This window comes from Urtica dioica, chromosome 3 (assembly GCF_054948205.1).
Source record: "Urtica dioica subsp. dioica isolate 48M chromosome 3, U.dioica_male_clone48M_v1_H2, whole genome shotgun sequence".
Classification (NCBI taxonomy): domain Eukaryota; kingdom Viridiplantae; phylum Streptophyta; class Magnoliopsida; order Rosales; family Urticaceae; genus Urtica; species Urtica dioica.
Window position 1 is genome coordinate 47,567,566 of NC_142758.1, and position 18,999 is coordinate 47,586,564.

At 38.9% G+C, this 18,999-nt stretch overlaps 3 protein-coding genes across 4 annotated transcripts; 2 read left to right on the forward strand and 1 right to left on the reverse strand.

Moving 5' to 3' along the window:
* Positions 1-1,259: 1,259 nt before the first annotated feature.
* ABCB26 (transporter associated with antigen processing protein 1) lies at positions 1,260-6,882 on the reverse strand. 2 transcript variants are annotated; one of them, XM_089609074.1, is made up of 18 exons: positions 6,154-6,882; positions 5,925-6,052; positions 5,450-5,492; positions 5,284-5,328; positions 5,066-5,188; positions 4,875-4,978; positions 4,592-4,646; positions 4,401-4,471; positions 4,155-4,257; positions 3,790-4,000; positions 3,121-3,194; positions 2,682-2,738; positions 2,501-2,575; positions 2,356-2,430; positions 1,992-2,273; positions 1,823-1,887; positions 1,688-1,748; positions 1,260-1,597 (listed from the first exon to the last, which is right to left on the reverse strand). In XM_089609074.1, the coding sequence occupies exons 1-18, from the start codon at positions 6,616-6,618 to the stop codon at positions 1,517-1,519; spliced, it is 2,118 nt and encodes a 705-aa protein (XP_089465200.1). In that variant the 5' UTR covers positions 6,619-6,882; the 3' UTR covers positions 1,260-1,516. The 2 variants fall into 2 exon arrangements, with proteins under 2 accessions (XP_089465200.1, XP_089465201.1); XM_089609075.1 differs by having other exon boundaries at positions 5,914-6,052; positions 6,154-6,522.
* An 895-nt stretch (positions 6,883-7,777) lies between these two features.
* LOC149403270 (Tetratricopeptide repeat (TPR)-like superfamily protein) lies at positions 7,778-11,196 on the forward strand. Its single transcript, XM_089609491.1, has 4 exons — positions 7,778-8,347; positions 8,935-9,087; positions 9,963-10,168; positions 10,753-11,196. Exons 1-4 carry the CDS (start codon positions 7,874-7,876, stop codon positions 10,946-10,948), a joined length of 1,029 nt encoding a protein of 342 aa, XP_089465617.1. The 5' UTR covers positions 7,778-7,873; the 3' UTR covers positions 10,949-11,196.
* Positions 11,197-17,906: 6,710 nt separating this feature from the next.
* Positions 17,907-18,543, forward strand: LOC149403271 (Ribosomal protein L18e/L15 superfamily protein). Its single transcript, XM_089609932.1, has one exon. The coding sequence runs from the start codon at positions 17,962-17,964 to the stop codon at positions 18,403-18,405; it is 444 nt and encodes a 147-aa protein (XP_089466058.1). The 5' UTR covers positions 17,907-17,961; the 3' UTR covers positions 18,406-18,543.
* The last annotated feature ends 456 nt before the right edge of the window (positions 18,544-18,999 follow it).

Genomic DNA, 18,999 nt, shown 5'->3' on the forward strand with positions numbered 1-18,999 from the left:
TCTCCGGAAGGATGGAATCATGGGTTATTGGAGGCTTATCTCTCCCCTTATGATGTGACGGCAGTTAGAAGTATCCCCATTAGTAAGGAGGGCGGAGCGGATAGGTTGGTATGGCATTTCGAAGACAACGGCTCCTACTCGGTTCGCTCCGGATATCGTTTGGCGAGATCGGAGATCAAAGGAAGCGCCTTGGCTCTAGTGGGGAGGAGGCTCGATGGTGGACTAAGTTGTGGGCCTCCCCGATTCCGCCGAAGATCAAGCATTTGGTTTGGCGTGTGTGGTTCGAAGCTATCCCGTCCATGGGGAATTTGCGGAAGCGGGGGGTAAAATGTCTTCCTTTTTGTGAGTATTGTGGGGCGAGCTCGGAGAGCGCGTTACATGCTGTGTGGGACTGTGAGCGGGCACAAGCTCTTTGGCGGGCCTCGTTGTTGAGGAGGCGGGTCGGCAAGACGGGGAATCTCTCCTTCAAGGAGATTTGTTTCCGAGCAGCCTCGGCTCTCTCGGGAGAGCATTTTGAGCTCTTCTGTGGGTTGGTCTGGGCAGCGTGGTCGGACCGGAATTCGCGTCTCTTTGAGAATGCTACGAAATCGCCGGAGACGTGGGTCAACGAGGTGGCTGGCTGGATCGAGAGCTTCAAGACCTGCTCGTCGTCGCTGGAGCAGGCCGAGCGGGAGACCGAGGCCGGGGCTAAGGGGTGGACGAGACCGAGTAGGGGCGAGTTGAAGCTCAATGTCGACGCGGCGTGGTCGGATGGCGGGGGGTGCTCACAATGGTGGGAGGGGTGATACGTGACCACAGCGGAGGTGTGGTTGGCGTGGTGGCTAAGGGGATACACTGGGTCGATTCCGCGCTGTCTGTGGAATGTTACGCGATTTGTGAAGGCCTCCGGTTTGCTAGGAAGCGAGGTTGGCGGGTTTCGGTGATCGAGTCCGATTGTCTCCAGGCGACGCAGTAGACCCGCGGCGAGCAGACCCTCGGGCGGCAGGGTACGATTGTGGCAGACATTATCTCCGAGCTCAGGCGATTACCTTTGCGGGACGGGCTGCTGTGGATCCCCCGGAAGTGTAACAATGCAACGCACGAGGTAGCTAAGTTTCGGCGTGATGGCCTCACTGACGATGTTGAGTTGTCTTCTTGCCCACAGTGGCTTTCTCATTGTATTGCTGCTGATTTTTTTGCCTCTGGTTGAGGTCTGTTACTGTGGTTTGTTTCAAAAAAAAAAAAAAAAAAAAAATAGTTCATAAACATCTGCAGCGAGATGGACAATAGATTCATTCCATTAAAGATCATGAATTTAATACATCTAGTTGCGGCTTAATACCATCGAGGCTTTCCTTGATCTTAAACCTCCTTCAAATAATAAATTAGAAAAAATAAAAATATACGACAATGGTCTCTGTACTTCTATATTTATTTCTAGTCAAAAGCTTTTTTTCCCTTCTGAATGCTAATAACCATTCAAGAGTATGCAATGGAAAGGCTTTAGATAAATGTGAGCAAATGCTCGAATTGAAGTTCAAGCAACCACGTCGACCTGTCTTCTTGTTAAACGTGCGTACAGACCGCCCTTCCCAAGAAGCTCTTGGTGATTCCCGAACTGCATTTGACGACCGAATTCATAACAAAAGAATTATCACATATATATATAGAGAGAGAGAGTGAGAGAGAGAGAGAGAGAGAGACGAACCTCGACGACGTTACCACTGTCCATTACAATTATTCTATCCGCAGCTTGTATGGTAGAGAGCCTGTATAAAGTTTGTAAGTTTTGAATGTTCGAGTTGGAAACGTCTAGAAATAGGACGATAAAAAATACCCGTACCTGTGAGCTATAACTATGACCGATCTCTTTGATGTCTTGTCGCTTCTTACAGCACGAAGAACACCCTATGCGATGGCAAAAAAAGTCATTTAACTTGCAGCGAATTTTTTTTTTTTTTTTTTGTTCCTCTTAAGGATTGAGAGAGGTGGATTTGGGTTTCAGTTTATACCCTAATGTTATGCTCGCTTTCTGCGTCTAGTGCACTAGTCGCTTCATCAAGGATCAAGACGGTCGGGTCTCTAAGGATCGCCCGTGCTATAGCGATTCGCTGCTTTTGGCCTCCACTGAGTAAATCGTCATCGACCAATGTGTTGTAGCCATTTGGCAGCGCAGAGATGAAATCGTGCGCGTAAGCCTGCTTTGCGGCCCATTCGATGTCTTCTTGGCTCACCTTCCTCGAGCACCCATAACTAATATTCGAGCTTATATCCATTCGGAAAAGTCTCGGTTCCTGTTTTTTTTTTTAAATTATTATTTTTTAGGGTTTGAAAAGACAAAAATAGTTACCGTTGATGCAAAGTGAATTTACGAACCTGTCCCACGTACCCCACTCTTTCCCTCCACCACATCACATCCAATTCTTGTAGCGAAAAGCCGTCGATCAATATCTGCAATTAGAGCAACATGAAATGTGTATCAACTCGTGAAGACTGGCTTCGGGGGGTCAAAGTTAGTTACCTGTCCACTTGTTGGCTCATAAAGACGGAGCAGAAGGCTCACTAGTGTGCTTTTTCCACTGCCGCTCAGACCAACCTAACAAATCAATGCAAAAGTTACGGGTTTTTTTTTTTTTTTTTACTGTCGTCATGGATGCAACAAATGAAAGAAAAAAATAACTAAAAAACAATGAGCTTCTTACTATTGCGACTACTTCATTGGGATTCACTGATATGTTCACACGTTGCAATACAGGTACCTATACAGAGAAGGATAATCGATTCTCTGTTAGCCACAATTGGGACAGATTATTGCAGAGATTGGTAAAAGCTGAACAGTAAATTTGGTAATTAAAATAAAAATAAAAAAAATAAAAATAAAAAAACATTTTAGACAAACTAGGTGTGATAGTTTTGTGGGCACCTCATTGACAACAACCTAAAGTTAAGATATTTGACATCGTTGCAATAAGAAAAGGAAGACACTAGTTTCTAATAGTTAGTCACGCCCTCATGCACTTTGGATCCCAATGTATTTATGAAATCCTACTTCACTTGAGTGGTAGGGACCCACAAGAGAACACTGCAAAACAGTGGTGCCAAACTAGGCTCGAGATAATTACAAGAGGATAGGAAGCATACCGTTGGCCTTGTAGCATAATGAAAAGATAAATTTACAAAATCAATTCGTCCAGCCAAATTTTGCAACTTCAATCCTGTAAGATTGCATTCAAATCTGATATATTAGATAGAAAGGGGGAAAAAAACAGTCACCAATGCAGTGCAATTCCAAATGCAACTTTCTATTGATTGACTTTGTTTTTAAATCCATTTTACCATACAGAATAGACATTTGAAAGCGAGTTGTAACATGGTCAACTTAAACATCTTTATGAGAGGGTCTTGTCTTACTACATAAACACACTTCATATTGAGCAAGCACAAGGAAAACATGTTTGTTAGAGGAACATAGCAGATAAAATTAAATGATGAGACAGCCAAAAGTAATGCCAAAATCGAGTCTGGAGTAAAAGCCTTCATCTTGAAAAGAAAAAAAAAAAAAAAAAAAAAAAAAAAAAATTTCTCTGATCAAGTCAAGTGATATCATGCAAAATACAGACTGGTCCATACAAGGATCAATTCACGTATGACGATAAGATAAAGATGTCAAATCAAACTTAAAATGAACAAAAAAAACTCACGAGGAGAAACAGGACATAAAATGAGTCAATATCAAAGTAACAAATGTGACGACAATGTGGCGACAAAATACGGGTAAAGTAGGTTTCATTAAGTTCGTGAATTACTTGCCTTTAGAGGTAAATTGGTCACTAGGGGAGAGATCCATCATCTGAAAGACTTTTTCACTTGCACCGACAGATTGCATCAAAGATGATAAATTATCTCCAACCCACCACGTTGAATAAATCAACCATTCACTGTACAATATAAACTTTGTAAGTTGCTCTGCCGTAATATGACCACGTAGAATAGATATTCCTCCTGCCAGCACAGCAATGACCTATAGAATTGAATTTTTCAGCATAAATAAGACTAAAAAATATGATCTTAAAAGGGCGTAGACTCCAAAATAAACGTACGGTCCACGGCTTGAAATCTTCTAAACCAACTCTTTAAATTTAAGGAGAAAATAGAACTACAGAAGAGCACTTTACCTGAGTCGAATGGTAAAGAGTGTTGAAGCTCAAGTTCCAAATCCCATAAGCAGCACTTGTGCGCAAGCTTATGCTAGCCAACTTCTCAAGCCATTTTTTGTATCTACATGAACGGATGACATTGAATAAGCATATCCATCAGGAACTCCATAAATAAACTTGCTCGCTTTGCTCTCAGAGAATGAGGAAGCATAAAGACATCAACAAGAGATGCAACTGTAGCTACTAATCAGTAGTATTTATTACCTTCCAAATTCTTCATTCTCTGTACCATAAACACGAACAGTTCTTATCAAAGAAAACGTTTCTTGTGCAACCTGTAATATACGTGAAAAGCCTGAGGACACTTTTTAGTTTAGAGTAAAGAAAAAGAAAAAGAAAACAGCCCGAGGACACTATTATCTTCCAACAACAGATCATAGATTTCTACACTCTACCTCGTTAGCAGAAGCAACATATTCTTGAGTCAATTTTGCGGCCTTTTTCTGGTACCTATAGGGAGTAGCATATTTTGTGTCAACACCTAGTTCACAAAAATTCAGCCTTGTGTTCGGTGACCTATTACTTGAGCAAACCAAATATATTTTGATTGTTACTCTTATCGACATAAAATAATTGTCACTACATTTCTTTTCTTCTTTTACTTATCTCTTTATGATAGCCATGTAAAAGCGGCATTTTTAAGGCAATCATATACGAAGAAACTCGATTACATCTTACTGGCCATAAAGTAGCATTACGGCTCCTAATGTAAGGCATATGAACAGTGTACATAAGCCAAGAGGCCATGACAAGATAAGCAAGTAGGCCATCGCTCCCGAGCCCTACAAGATTACAGACGCAATCAAATTTCTGTCTCAAGTTTCATAGAAAATGAGGAAGGTACCAAAAATTGAGCTGGAAATAGAGACCTGAAGAAGATTGCGAAATATCAAATTGAGATCATTTCCAATGACCCGTGATACTTGTTGACAATCCGCTCCGAGCCTACTCGTCAAATCACCGACTGTTTCATCATCAAAAAAGGAAATATCCTACAGTAGATACGCCGAGATGGTTCAGAATAAAAACAGTCACTAAGGTATTATGACTTTAACGAAATTATTTACAGAGATTGAAGAATTATAACCTGGCGAAGGAGAGCAGAATACAATGTTTCTCTCATTCGCTTAACCTGTAGATGGAGAGAATGTCTTTAGAAATTTATGTACACTACAACAAACCCAAAAGGAACCACGTGTGCACATAATAGTCCAAATTTGTTAGAAAATACCATAAATGAGATAGAAACTCACGAGTATCATATTAGCAACGCCAAAGAGGCAACCTCGTATACCACTGAAGAACAGATAAGAAAAGTATTAGTGTCAAACAATCGCTTTTTATTTTAGATAAACCCGACTAAATCTACAAAGGCTTGGCAATATGCCAATATCGGCCGGAGACTGCTAAGGTCCCGAGTATTCCACTAGATCAACACATATAGACATACATATGTGTGTAAGTATATCTTGTAGCATACACACAAGTGCTTGTTTCGTACACTCACGTTATCTACCGGGTTACTATAAGTCCATTGCTATGTGAAAAATACGAGAACCGATGTACGCTATACTATGTGAAAAATACGAGAAGCGATGTACGCTATACTATACACTATACACGATGTAACTGTAAATGTAGGCCTAGTGTGCCTATAACTATTGATTAAAGGACATGAATAACATTAAAAAGGAAAGAAAGGGAATTTCGACCGTACAAGATCTTGACCTGCAAATTCCGGCAATGATACACAATGAAACCAAGAGAGTCACGTTTCTGTGGAACACCGCAACTTGGCCGCTCTGTGCCGTGAATATCGACGCCGTCAAGAAATGCGGTATCGAAATCTCCGAAACCTGAGCCATGAAATAAAAAATTCAAACGAATAGCTAAGAACACTACGAACCAAATCCTTCTCAGTTTTATGAAACAAACCGGCCTCCGAAAAAAAACTCACCGCCGCGACGATCAGGAACGAGAACGCAGAGAAGATGATCCAACGGTCGGTGGAGACCAGATTCCACATCCGAATCAGCGCGCGCTTGAGCGTCACCGGCTCGGCGATGAATCTGATTTCCACATCCTCGCCGAGGCCCCACCATCTCCCGCCGGGAAAAAATAACCTCGCGCTGGAAAACCACCGGTTAAGTCTCTTGACCACACCGGAATCGTCCTCCGACGCGTCGTGGACCGGGAAGCCGTTAATCGACGCCGATTTTGGAGCCGCCGATAGGACGCGCTTCGAATCTCCGGGAAATTTGGGCCGAGAAGAGAGAGACAAGCGAAACTTAGGGCTCGCCACGAAGCGGACATTTTCTTGACTGGTTGCTCTGATGAACAAAGGTCGTCGGTGGTTGAAGGAGTACAGAGAACGAGGCTGAAAGTTACAGTGAGCCATAGTCATAGCCGTAGCCACAGCCATAGCTTCTTCTTTATTTATTTTTTTAGTTTTTTTTGTGTTTTTTTTTTTTTTTTTTTTGCAACTAAGAGCTTGAGTTGGTTTGCTCTTCGTCCATTCGATTATTGCAGGGACGAGAAAGGCTTCGGAACTTGTCGTGAATTGTTACCATATATTTATGGCATTACCGTGATGGACTCTAATACCAAATACTCAATTTTGTTTTGTAATTTAAATAGGTGGTCTGTTCCATTTCTTTCTTTCTTTCTTTTTTCTAACATTATTTCCTTTAACAAATACATTCTTCTTATTATTATAATATGTAATTTCTATATTTATTTATTTAAAAAATGTCCCGTTTACATCTACAAGATAGAATGAGACTTCAAGACTACAATGATTCAATACCATAATCAAATGAAAACACATTGTGTGGAATGTTTCAATGAATGAAATACAGATCACGTTCAAATTTGACTGATTTAAAAAAAAAACTTAAATTTTAATGAACGTATAAAAGTGCTCTAATATCACCAATCGGGGAGAAAAACGGCGAATGTTTCCACTGTCAAAAGATTCGAAATAAGAACCCGCTCGATAGACGACTGAATTATCTTACTAAACAGAAATCATAATTATTTAATAGACAAAGTATCATTTTTATTTTTCACTAAATATTTTTGCTATCTATCTTTTTCAATCCAATTAACGTCGAAAAAATGTAACATATTATTATTATTATTATTTTATCTCGCATTTTTCGGGTTCAAAACGAACCCTAAGAGTAGAGAAGAATGTATGAAAATGTCATAAATTTTATTTTTGGCACTTTAATCTCTACCTGAATTTAGTTTAAATTTATTTTGTGTTTAGGATCGTGTAACTAATTTCTTAACAAAAATATAAGGAGCATGTTGAAAAAAAAAATGAGAGAGAGAGAGAGAGTTTGAACGACACGTTTACTCTTGTGCTTTGAATGTGACAATCTTAAAACACAGTCGTTTTTCTGGTTACTACTTACGTGTTTGACTAGATTGGATTGAGCTTAACAAAAAGAGTCTGAAACGCCACGTCCTTCTTTTATTTTGCCAATATTACCCTCCTTCATCTACACAAGTCATCCATATCCTTCGACGGGTATTTTAGTAAAACCAGAAGAAACCGCCGACCCAAAATATCTTCGCTCAACTCAGTCCAGTCTTTCCAGCGGGAATATCATATCCTTAGACACACTCTTTCGCATCTCTCTCTCTCTCTTATCGTCCTTATCGCCGGCGATATGGCCGTGGTTCTCGGGAATTTGGCTCTCTCTCTAGACGGCGTGTCGAGCAGGACGATCTTACCGGACCGGAAATCCAGGGCGGCGATCATCGAAGCCGTTTTGAACCTCAACTCGCCGCCGAGGAGATCGGAGGCTCACGGACTGAACGCGTTCACCGCCGGAAAGGGATTGGATTCGGACGGAGAGAATCGGAGTCAGAGGTTGGAGGTGGTCCGAGGGAAGGCGAACTCGAAGATGAACGGCGTGGATCCGGACGCTGGATCGAGCGACGAAGAGAACTGGAACGAGGATTGGGAGGAGAGTTTCGACTGGGAGAAGGAAATGCTGAGGAGATTGAAGGAAGTCGAGGAGAGGAAGGAGCTGGAGAAGAAGGCCGAGGAGTTGCAGAGCCGGATGGACGACGGCGACGGCGATCGCAGCGACGAGACGGAGGAGGAGAAGCGGATGAGAGTCAGAAAAGAGCTCGAAAAGGTTCGTTAGGTTTTTTTTTTTTTTTAGAATGCTTTATATTGAATCGATCGATGATAATTAGAAATATACATATCGTAAGGTTTATAAGCTAGGAAATAATCAAAGATTAATACGAATATAGTTTCTGATGTCTACATTCGTTTTGATTGAAAAACTGATACTTGGAGCGAAAGAAACTCGTCATTAATTTATTTATTAATATACGGTTAATGTACCTATTTGACTAAGTCTTGTTTTAATTCGATGCAAATTATTGTGTTGCGTCGGATTTTGTTTCTCTTCGAATTGCTCGCTTATGCTTTAAGTTTTCCACATGGCTGTGTCAATATTGATTATTGTATTGCGGTGGGATTTTGTTTCCCTTTGAATAACTTGATTTGATTCACTTCGAATTGCTCGCTGATATTTTAAGTTTTCTACATGGCTGTGTCAATATTGATTATTGTTTTGCGGTGGGATTTTGTTTCTCTTTGAATAACTCGCTGATTTTTTAAGCTTTCGACATGGCTGTGTCAATATTTGATTATTGGTGTAGCTGTGACGAGAGAAACTGTATTTGTTTGTTTGTTTTTGGATGTTGAGATCAGGTGGCGAAGGAACAAGCGGAGCAACGGAAGACAGCTCAGCTGATGTTCGATCTCGGGCAGAAAGCTTACGGAAAAGGAATGTACGGCCGTGCCATCGAGTTCCTTGAAGGCGCTCTCACAATTATTCCCAGGGCTACTTTGTTCGGCGGTGAGGTTGGTACTATGTCTCCCTTTCAGGATTTCTCTTTACGTGGATATTTTTTTCTGCATGTATGATTAGAGGCTCGGGTTGTGTTGGATTCGAGGTAGCGTAGATATTGAAAAACATAACTGTCATTAATCAGGTTGAAAGATCAATCACCATAACCCAACATACCCTCTGACCAAAAGCTTTATATGTTCATGCCAAAAGAAGAAGAAATAAAAAAAGGAACAGATAGCTCTAAAATCCAACAAAAGATTCTTATAAAAAATCATAAATATGTAGGAAAAAAACTGTCGTTTATAATCTCACTCATAGCTGGTAGAAGATGTGAGCTAGTTAAGTTTCATGTTATAATTAGTTCATAGAGGGCAATTTCGAGTTACCCGAGTTTGATTTGACCTTGACCCTTTTTCTTCACGGGTCAAATTGGGTCGTTCTTTTTATGAACATGGCCTAGCTTTCTAACCCAGCCTACTATTTTTTGAGTTGAGCTCGTATTGGGTCATCGAGCCGTGCCAGGCGTTACTAGCCTTTAATAGCTGATTTTTTTGCGTTGGAGTCTAGTTAAGTTAAAACGAGCACATGGTTCATAAAAGACGTATAACTATAACTGGGTGAGCCAAAAAACGCCACATCTCAAGAACTACCTCTTAAACAATGCTGAGGAACTATCATATCACGAAATCTTGTTGCTATTTGATGTCTAAATTCAGTGCCGTGAGTCTTCACAGTGACTCAGGCATGATCGGCTTGAGAGGAAATTGAAAAAAAAAAAATTAAGGAATTTTTTTAATTTTTTTAATCAAGGTGATGAAGAAGTATTTAGAAGAAAACCCGGTGAGAATGTTTGCACCGATGATTGTTTTTGGTTGATATTTTTCAGATCCAAATATGGCTGGCGATGGCGTACGAGGCAAACAACCGCCACGCGGACTGCATCGCTCTCTACAAACAGATGGAGAAATCTCACCCGATTGTGAACATTCGTCGCCAAGCCGCTAACCTCCGTTACATCTTGGAGGCCCCAAAGCTGAAGATTTCCCAAGAAGAGATGGTCACCATACCGCTCATCGGCTCTAGCTACGACAGGTTTGAAATCCTTTTTTCTCCTACTTTGTAAGATCAAGTGACCGATTATAATTTGAAAATTCCCACGGACTAAGCTACTTAAAACGTTGGATTTGCAATATAGCCAACGTTTTAAGCATCTTTAAAATCTAGCCACATTTGGTGACGTGGCCTCATTAATCAGATAGTAATTTACATGATTGTCCTTGGTATTTTCATGCGTTAATTTTGATAAATATACATTTATTTTGGTAAATCGCTAATTAGCTACGGCGCCCTTATAATTTACTGGTTTTAAATTTCTTGAATCAAAAACCGAAACCGAATCAAGGTATGCATCCCGAGATCGAATCTCACCGGGCGCAGTGTCCATAATGGCGAAGCTTGCTTAGGCCCACATGCTCTTACTTTATTTATACGAACAAAAAAAAAATGTTGCTATTTAGACTATTATCATAATCCTTGCTCCGCCGCTCATAGCAAAGACTAGTTTTTACCGCAGCGCTAACCTGAGATTGTGCTTTTAAGTCTGGTTTAGTGCAGTTTTCAAATCAAATTAATTATCGGAATAGTACAGTTTCAATCGGATTTTATCTTTCTATTAGCTACGCGGGGACGTGGACGGACAAAGACAAGAACAAGGATCGAAGAACGAGCAACCAGCTTACTTCTTCCAAGGACTATTTGGGGGACTTTCTGGTGTGGCGACCGCCCACGGATTTGGAGAAGAGCCAAGGCTTCTGGGTTGCTTTGGCATTATGGCTCGGCTTGGTCGGAGCTGCACTGTTTCTCCAAAGATGAAGTACATTACTCTTTTCCTTTATATATATATATATATATATATATATATATATATATATATATATGTATATAATACGCGCAAATGCATAGTGATTCTATTTGATTTTATATGTGTCCAGTTGGTTGTAAAGTAGCGTGTTCTTTAGACAAAAAAAAAATGGTCTGAATTTTACAGATTGATTAATCTTGTGCATCTCTATGAAAGTTTGTATAATTCAGTCTAGATAAGATAGACTAGTTTACTGGTATATATATATAAAAAAAAATTATAAAAAAAAAAAGAAAAAAAAAGAAGAAGAATATGGTCAAGGAGTTGAAGAAATTTGTCTTGCATCGGTAAACAATACGAAGGAGGGGTTGAAGTAATTTGTGTTGAATGGTTAAATGTGCATTTAAATGTATGAATGGATTATAAAACAGTAGGGAAATTTTCATTTTTTTAGTAGTTAGTCGAATTCAAATTATACGTGTGAAATAATTTTTTTTGAAATATACGTACGGATTTACTTAAATATTCTGGACACAAAAAAGAAAAATATTCTAATTGAGTTCGATCTATTTAACCGTAGTTGTCCACAGCTGTTATTATTAATTTTTTTAAATGCCATGAACTCGGCTTAATTGACAGAGTTACAGTTACTGTTAGTGGCTGGAGCCAGAAATTCAAGTCACTGGGAAAATTAAAAAAAAAATTGGGTGGGTAAATTTGAAAAATTATGCAATTTGGATAAAAAAAAATATATAAAATACTAAAAAATATTTAGAATAAAAATTTTAATTTACAAAAGTTCGGGGGCATTTACAGTTACTAGTGCCTCCGCCGCAGTCAACAATTTAGGGTCGAATATAACTTTTTAAAATAGAAAGTGAATACGAAGATATTTAAATTAAAGTTAAACAAAAATAATTGAGGTTTAATAAATAAATTAAAAAAAAAAAAAAAAAAAAAAAAAAACATTGCACCACTTAGCCAGACGGAACATTTTTCAATGATATTTCTCAGAGGAAAAAAAATAATGGATTATTTTATGATTTCCACCCTAGTTTTGGACCAAAATCAAATAAGTCCAAATTAATCATAAACTATGACTACCTCTTTTCTTTAAGTACAAAAATACCTTCACTTTTATTAACATTTTGTTTTCTTTTTTATTTTAGTATTTGACTTCAACCAAGTCCAAATACTCTTTAATTTTGTATTACTTTTCTACGCTACGTTCGCTCTCTCTTCCTCTTTCTCCCTCGTGTTCAACAACTTCAACTCGTCTCTCTCTCTCTCTCTCTCTCTCTCTCTCTCTCTCTCTCTCTCTCTCGTCTTCAACTCGTTTTTCAGCTTCATGCTCAATGAAATAAGGTTTGCTCTCATTCCATTGTGGTCGTTCACTTTGATTATGGAAAAAGTTCGTCATTTTCACTTTAGGTTTAGAAGATTTCATGAAGAAAAAAAATCGTTCTACTAGCGTCAAAGGTCGTTGAATTTCTATGGTCTTTGAAGTTAAGAAAACAATGAAAGAATAGTTCTTGGAGTTATAGAAAATCTAAAAAAATTTCTGAAAATTTCTGAGAATTCGTTGACATTGATGTCAATAAAAATGCAACAATGTCAATAAATCTTGACATTTAAAAAAAAAATTGTTATGATTTTAAATCTTTATAAATGAATTATAAACGTTTGAAATAGGAAATTAACATCCCGATTACACTCTTTTTATGCAGTAATGGGTGAATTTTAGTATATGTCAAGCATAGTGGTACATGGGTTAAACCATGTGAATACAAGGAGGGTGCATCGTTTGTACTTGTACTTCCGGATGGTTTTGATCACCACCATCTCATGGACGCATTGTACGCTGAGATGGGGCTCTTACCATCCACTCATTCCATTGTGGTCAAATATGAGACACTTTTTTCAGCATTGCCAATAAAGATTACAAACGTAGCCACGTCATTTGTATTTGATGAGCCGAGACTATTCCATGTCAAATTTTCATCTTGTTATTGAGATAGTTAAGTTAACACCCGATGACGCATCAAATCAGCCGTCCACGTCTCGCCTAGAGTCAAGTCCAATGAAGGGGGAGTCTAGATTTGAAGAGTTTGCATCTCCATCCACTATTGGATTGGAATAATACACATTTGAACAGCCGCATGCATTGGCATCACAGCCCCCTTCCCCGCCATAGAGACTGTCACGGCCAACTCCCTCAACACATCAACCTCCACAGCCACATTCCTCTACACATTGACCCTCTCAACCCACTCCCACTCCCTCGATACAACGACCTCCACAGCCCCCTACCAAACCGTCTAGGACCGGCCGTGAGCATGTTGGAGAGAATGAAGTGATGGATTTGAACTCGCCTATCAGAGTCGAGCTAGAAACTCAATACGCTACCAAACATGCCTTGAAGAAGCATTTGACCATGTATGTGATAAGTAAATACTTTGCATTCACGACAAAGAATTTTTGTAAGAAGTATCTTCACGTTGTTTATCCGGGTGACAATTGTGAGTGGGAAGTTTGTGCGGTTAGATTAAGGGAGACCGAAGTTTTTCAAATCAGGAGGTATGTGTTTCTCCCAACCTTTTTCTTTTTTACATCATATTTTAGTTATTTTCAAGAACCTAAGATCACGTTATTCATTGACATTAATTTCAATAAACACTGTAATTTATTGACTTTAATTTCAATAAAAACTGTGATTTATTAACATCAATGTCAATAAACATTGTTATGTATTAACAATCTTATTGTATGATATTCATTTCTTCTTAATATAGGTTTGATTCTGAGCATACATGTTCCGTGGAGTCTAGAACGAATTCAAAAGCCACAACGCTATTTACATGAGATGTTGTGAAACACAAGTTTGTGGATCCTCGTCAAATGAATTGTAAACGAAGGAAATCCTTGGTTACATGGAGACAGATTATGGAGATTGTATAACGCATAAGAAGGCTTGGAGAGCAAAAGAAAAGGACATTGGGTTGTTGTACGGAACTGACACTGAGTCGTATGCATTTCTGCCTACCTTAAAGTATATGATTGAGACAAAAAAAAATCCAAGGTGTGTTCTGGAGCTTACTGCTGACCATGAACATAAATTTATAATTTTTTTATGTCACTTAGCCCCTTCATAAGAGGTTGGAAGTTTTTTCGGCTACGTTCTTGAAAATCTATCATCGTGGAACTTTGTTTACAGCGGTAGCGATGGATGCAAATGAACAATGTTTTCCCCTCGCTTTCGGTGTTGGAGACTCTGAATCGAATGACTCGTGGTTGAATTTTTTGAGCACGTTAAAGGCAGCTATATGGGAGAGGCCACGTCAAGCCATCGTATCCGACATGAGCAATGAAATATGTAATGTTGTGGCAAGGGTTTTTCCAAATTCGGCACATGGGTATTACACGCATCATCTTCTTGGCAACGTGAAGAACAATTTCGAGGGTCTCACCAAGAGTTTCAACTGAAAGTTTTATGGTGCAGTAAAGGCATATAATCGTATGGAATTTGAAAAGTATATGCGCATGATCGACCTGGAAAATATTGAAATTCGACAATACCTTGCGAATGAAGTGGGACATGAAAAATGGGCTCGTTGCTACATTACAATACAAGGTACTCAATCATGACATCAAACAATGCCGAGTCTATGAATGTCATGGACTCCAAAGCTAGAGATTTTTCAATTTTGAAGTTGATTGATTGGTTGAGAGAGATAATGCAAAAGTGGTTCTATGACCGAAGAGAATTAGCAATGGCATCAATGAAGGAGCTTACTCCAAAATTTCAAAAGTGAATGGATGACTCCCATGCTCTTTCTACTTTAATGCTGGTAAGCTCTATACTAATGTAATATGAATGAATAATTTATTTTTCAAGAACATACTGTGAATTTTTATTGACATTAATAGCAATAAGTTCCAATTTTATTTACATTAATATGAATAAAAAAAGAACATGAATTAATTATTTTTCAAGAACTCACTGTGACTTTTTATTGACATTAATAAGAATAAGTTCAAGTGTTTATTGGCATTAATGTCACATTATTGTTCCAGAACTCACTGTGAATACTTGTTCATTATAGGTGAGACCTTCTTCTATTTTCGAGTTTTGAGGTTTTAGATTAAGACAGAGAGAGATGGGCTGTGAATTTGCAGCATAAAACATGCTTATGTTTAGAATTTCAAATAGCTAGTGTTGTATGCGCCTATGCGATTGCGGCATGTAATATTCGTAACCTTCCACCTGGGGATTTTTGTTCTGCCTATTATACCACCGAGTACTGGAAATGGTGTTATTTAGGTGTCATCCACCCTCATGGCAGTGTTAAAACATGGGACATTCCTCTTGAGGTCAAACAAATCACATCACTTCCTCTTCACTTCAACAGTAGTCCGGCAGGTAGACCTAGGAAGAGAAGGATACTATCTCAAGGTGAAGTGCCTAGTAGGCGTAAATGTAGTAGGTGCGGCAAAGAAGGACACAATAGGAAGACATGTGACGATCATGTTCCTTTGTCTCAGAGAACCAGTCGTTGAAAAAGTTTTAATTTTGTAATTCTGAATATGGTGTAATACTTTATAATTATGGATGTCGACTTTTGTGAATATGAAATTTGTCTACTTCTCTTTGCCATAGATTCATTAAATTAACAGTTTTATTGATAATGATGTCAATAAAACCTCAGTTTTATTGTCAATAAAACCTCAGTTTTATTGTCAATAAAACCTCAGTTTTATTGACAATGATGTCAATAACATCCCAATAGTAATGTCAATAAAATCTCAATTTTATTGACAATGATGTCAATAAAATCTCAGTTTTATTGACAATAATGTCAATAAAACAACCTTAGTTTTATTGACAATGATGTCTATAACATCACAGTGTTATTGACAATGATGTAAATAAAATCTCGCTGTTATTGACAATGATGTCAATAAAACCTCAGAGATGTCAATAACATCTCAATGTTGTTGACAATGATGTCAATAACATAGATGTTATTGACAATGATGTCAATAAAACCTCAGTTTTATTGACAATGATGTCAATAACATCAGTTTTATTGACAATGATGTCAATAAAACACCAATTTTATTGAGAATGAACATTAATTAATTAATTATGTGAACAGAGAAAAAAAACATAAATAAATATCAAAATAACATACCCTAAATACATATCTTAGCGTACCTGAACATCCCATAGTATCACACACAAAAGATAACCCACATCTAAAAACTACCATACATGTTCAGTCAAATCCTACCTAATATCTTAGTCGGGGGATAGCAAAATAACATAATACATATCAATGTGGCTAATACAACACATCACACATCATTGTCGGACAGACATCTATTGTTGTCTTTCTTCAAACTGCCGTGCCTATAAAGATCGATGACTAGCTTATGCGGTACATAGCCATGTTGTCTTGCTTCAATTCCCTCAATGGAAGCCCGTACATCAAGAACTTTGCATTCTTAAAATCTCGACTAGCAAACTAACACCAAACCCATAATCTATACAACACCACCAAACCCCGACAAAATGAGCCTCATAATTCTAAATCTCGGCAATGAACCCGGCAACACCAAACCCATAATCAACAACAACATCAACATATACTTCAAAATACAAATCAATAGATTTTTCAACACCAAATTCAACAGATTCTTCAATAGCAAAATCATAACCGAGATATAAAACTAACATCAACATCAACAAATTCTTCAACGCAAAAATCAACAGATTCTTCAACAACAACCGAGATATAAAACTAACATCAACATCAACAAATTCTTCAACGCCAAAATCAACAGATTCTTCAACCGAGATATAAAACTAAAATCAATACCATAATCAATCACTAACCTTTTGTTTCTTTACCGGAGGACTTTTTAGGATTAGGTTTAGCCGATGACTTTTTTAGGATGAAATCTTCCATGGAATCGGTTTCAGATACGACATTGATGTCTATCTTCAGTCGCTTGACTGGAGACTTCGGCAACTTTGAGATTGATGTCTTCCTCTTCTTCTTCGCAACGCTCGGGGATTTGACCCATCGGTACTGGGATTGGACACGCAAGGACTTCTACGCACCGGGGGCAATTTTTCCGGTGAGGGTTTGAGTTTATTGGCCGTGGATTTCTTCTTAGGGTTTGGTTGGGGTCCGATATTTGGGTTTGGGTATCCGTCATTTTGGGTCTCGTTTTTTGGGTTTTGGTCTTCGTCACTTTGGGTATTGGTGTTCGTCATTTTGGGTTTTGGTCTTTGTTTTAGGGTTTTGGTCACCAAGAGAGAGAGAGAGAGAGGAAGAATACGAAGACATGGAGAAGAAGACCAAAAGAAAGTCACGGTGGAGAAACTGAGAGAGAGAGAGAGAGAGAGAGGAAGAAGGCGAAGAAATAGAAGAAGAGAGAGATGACGAACACGAAGAAATGGAGAAGAAGAGAGAGAGATGAAGAAGACGAAGTGATGAAGAAGAAGAGAGAGGAAGAAGACGAAAATATGGAGAAGATGGGAGAGAGACGAAGAAGAAATGAAGAAATGTGTTTAGTGGTTTTAATTTCTAAACTGACGAGAAACAAAATGTAATAGCTAATAAAAATAAAGAAAGGGTTTTAATTTTGCTAATATGTATGTAATAAAAAGAAACAAATTATGAAAAATATAAATGTAATAGCTCAATTTATGTAGTCTATGATTAATTTGGACTTATTTGATTTTGTTACGAAATTATCTAAGAGGTCATATCCCAAAAAAAAAAAAAAAAGCAAAAACGGGCCACAGTACTGATACCATCACAAAGCCCAAGTCCAGAGAAAGCCCGAACCCTTGAAATCCCACACTTACCCCCAACTCTTATCCACTCCCACCCCTGAACCCTAAGGGCAAAACGGTAAAAGAAAGCAACAAAACAGAAAAGCGCAAATCTCTTTTCTATATCAAAAACCCCAAACTCAAACCCTTCGCTTCTCAGCCGCCACAAAAAAAGAAGAAATGACGACTCGGCTGAAGAAGAACAGGAAGAAGCGCGGCCACGTCAGCGCCGGCCATGGACGTGTCGGAAAGCACCGCAAGCATCCCGGAGGGCGCGGAAACGCCGGAGGAATGCACCACCACCGAATCCTCTTCGACAAGTACCATCCCGGTTACTTCGGCAAGGTCGGAATGAGGTACTTTCACCGCCTCCGCAACAAGTTCCACTGTCCGATCGTCAACCTCGACAACCTCTGGTCCATGGTTCCGCCGGAGGTCCGATCCAAGGCCGCCGCCGGCGACGGAGTCCCGATGGTCGACGTCACTCAGTTCGGATACTTCAAGGTCCTCGGAAAAGGTTTCTTGCCGGAGAATCAGCCTCTTGTCGTCAAGGCCAAGCTCATCTCCAAGACCGCCGAGAAGAAGATCAAGGAGGCTGGTGGTGCCGTCGTCCTCACCGCTTAGGGCTGGTTCGATCTCATTCGATTTCTGTTACTTCTGATAGAATTTTATTTTTGAGAATTAATGTTTTTGTTCCAGAGATTTTGTTTTTCCTATGGTATGTTAAAACTCGCATTTCTAATGAAACCGCTTTGGTTGATAGATTATGATGCAAATTTTGTGTTGATTGTCGCGAAATTGATTTAGGTTAGGGTTTTGATATCGAATTCGTTACCTTCGCAATGATTTCGTTGATTCCCCTTGGTTTGTGCAATGAGTTTTATAAACATGATATGCGAATAGAGACCGCTTTGATCGATCGACAATGATGCGAAGTTTGTGTTGATTTCCTGTGAAATTGGTTTAAGTTAGGGTTTTGATGTCGAAATCATTACGTCCACAATGATTTCGTTGGTTTCCATTGGTTGCTAATTGAGTCACAGCTCTGATAGCCCTGGAAATGGATTCCGTGAGTTATTTTTTCATGAACATTTGTTAATTTGGTCAATAAGTAATCAAGCTTTATCCATGGGAAGAGAGTCACACGTGTGACACATGAGAAAACCAAATTTCCCACACGTGCAAATTCGCTTGGAGTTTCATTTTCCGCTCATGTCT

What these genes read in the sequence shown, in the direction of transcription:
- LOC149403271 (XM_089609932.1), top strand. Translation starts at nt 17,962, where the DNA reads ATGACGACTCGGCTGAAGAAGAACAGGAAGAAGCGCGGCCACGTCAGC.
- ABCB26 (XM_089609074.1), bottom strand. Translation starts at nt 6,618, where the DNA reads ATGGCTGTGGCTACGGCTATGACTATGGCTCACTGTAACTTTCAGCCT. An exon ending in TATTTCGCAATCTTCTTCAG is followed by an intron (nt 4,979 to 5,065) that starts GTCTCTATTTCC and finishes GTAATCTTGTAG; the next exon opens with GGCTCGGGAGCGATGGCCTA. An exon ending in ACAGTGGTAACGTCGTCGAG is followed by an intron (nt 1,598 to 1,687) that starts GTTCGTCTCTCT and finishes CGTCAAATGCAG; the next exon opens with TTCGGGAATCACCAAGAGCT.
- LOC149403270 (XM_089609491.1), top strand. Translation starts at nt 7,874, where the DNA reads ATGGCCGTGGTTCTCGGGAATTTGGCTCTCTCTCTAGACGGCGTGTCG. An exon ending in CTACTTTGTTCGGCGGTGAG is followed by an intron (nt 9,088 to 9,962) that starts GTTGGTACTATG and finishes GATATTTTTCAG; the next exon opens with ATCCAAATATGGCTGGCGAT. An exon ending in ATCGGCTCTAGCTACGACAG is followed by an intron (nt 10,169 to 10,752) that starts GTTTGAAATCCT and finishes TCTTTCTATTAG; the next exon opens with CTACGCGGGGACGTGGACGG.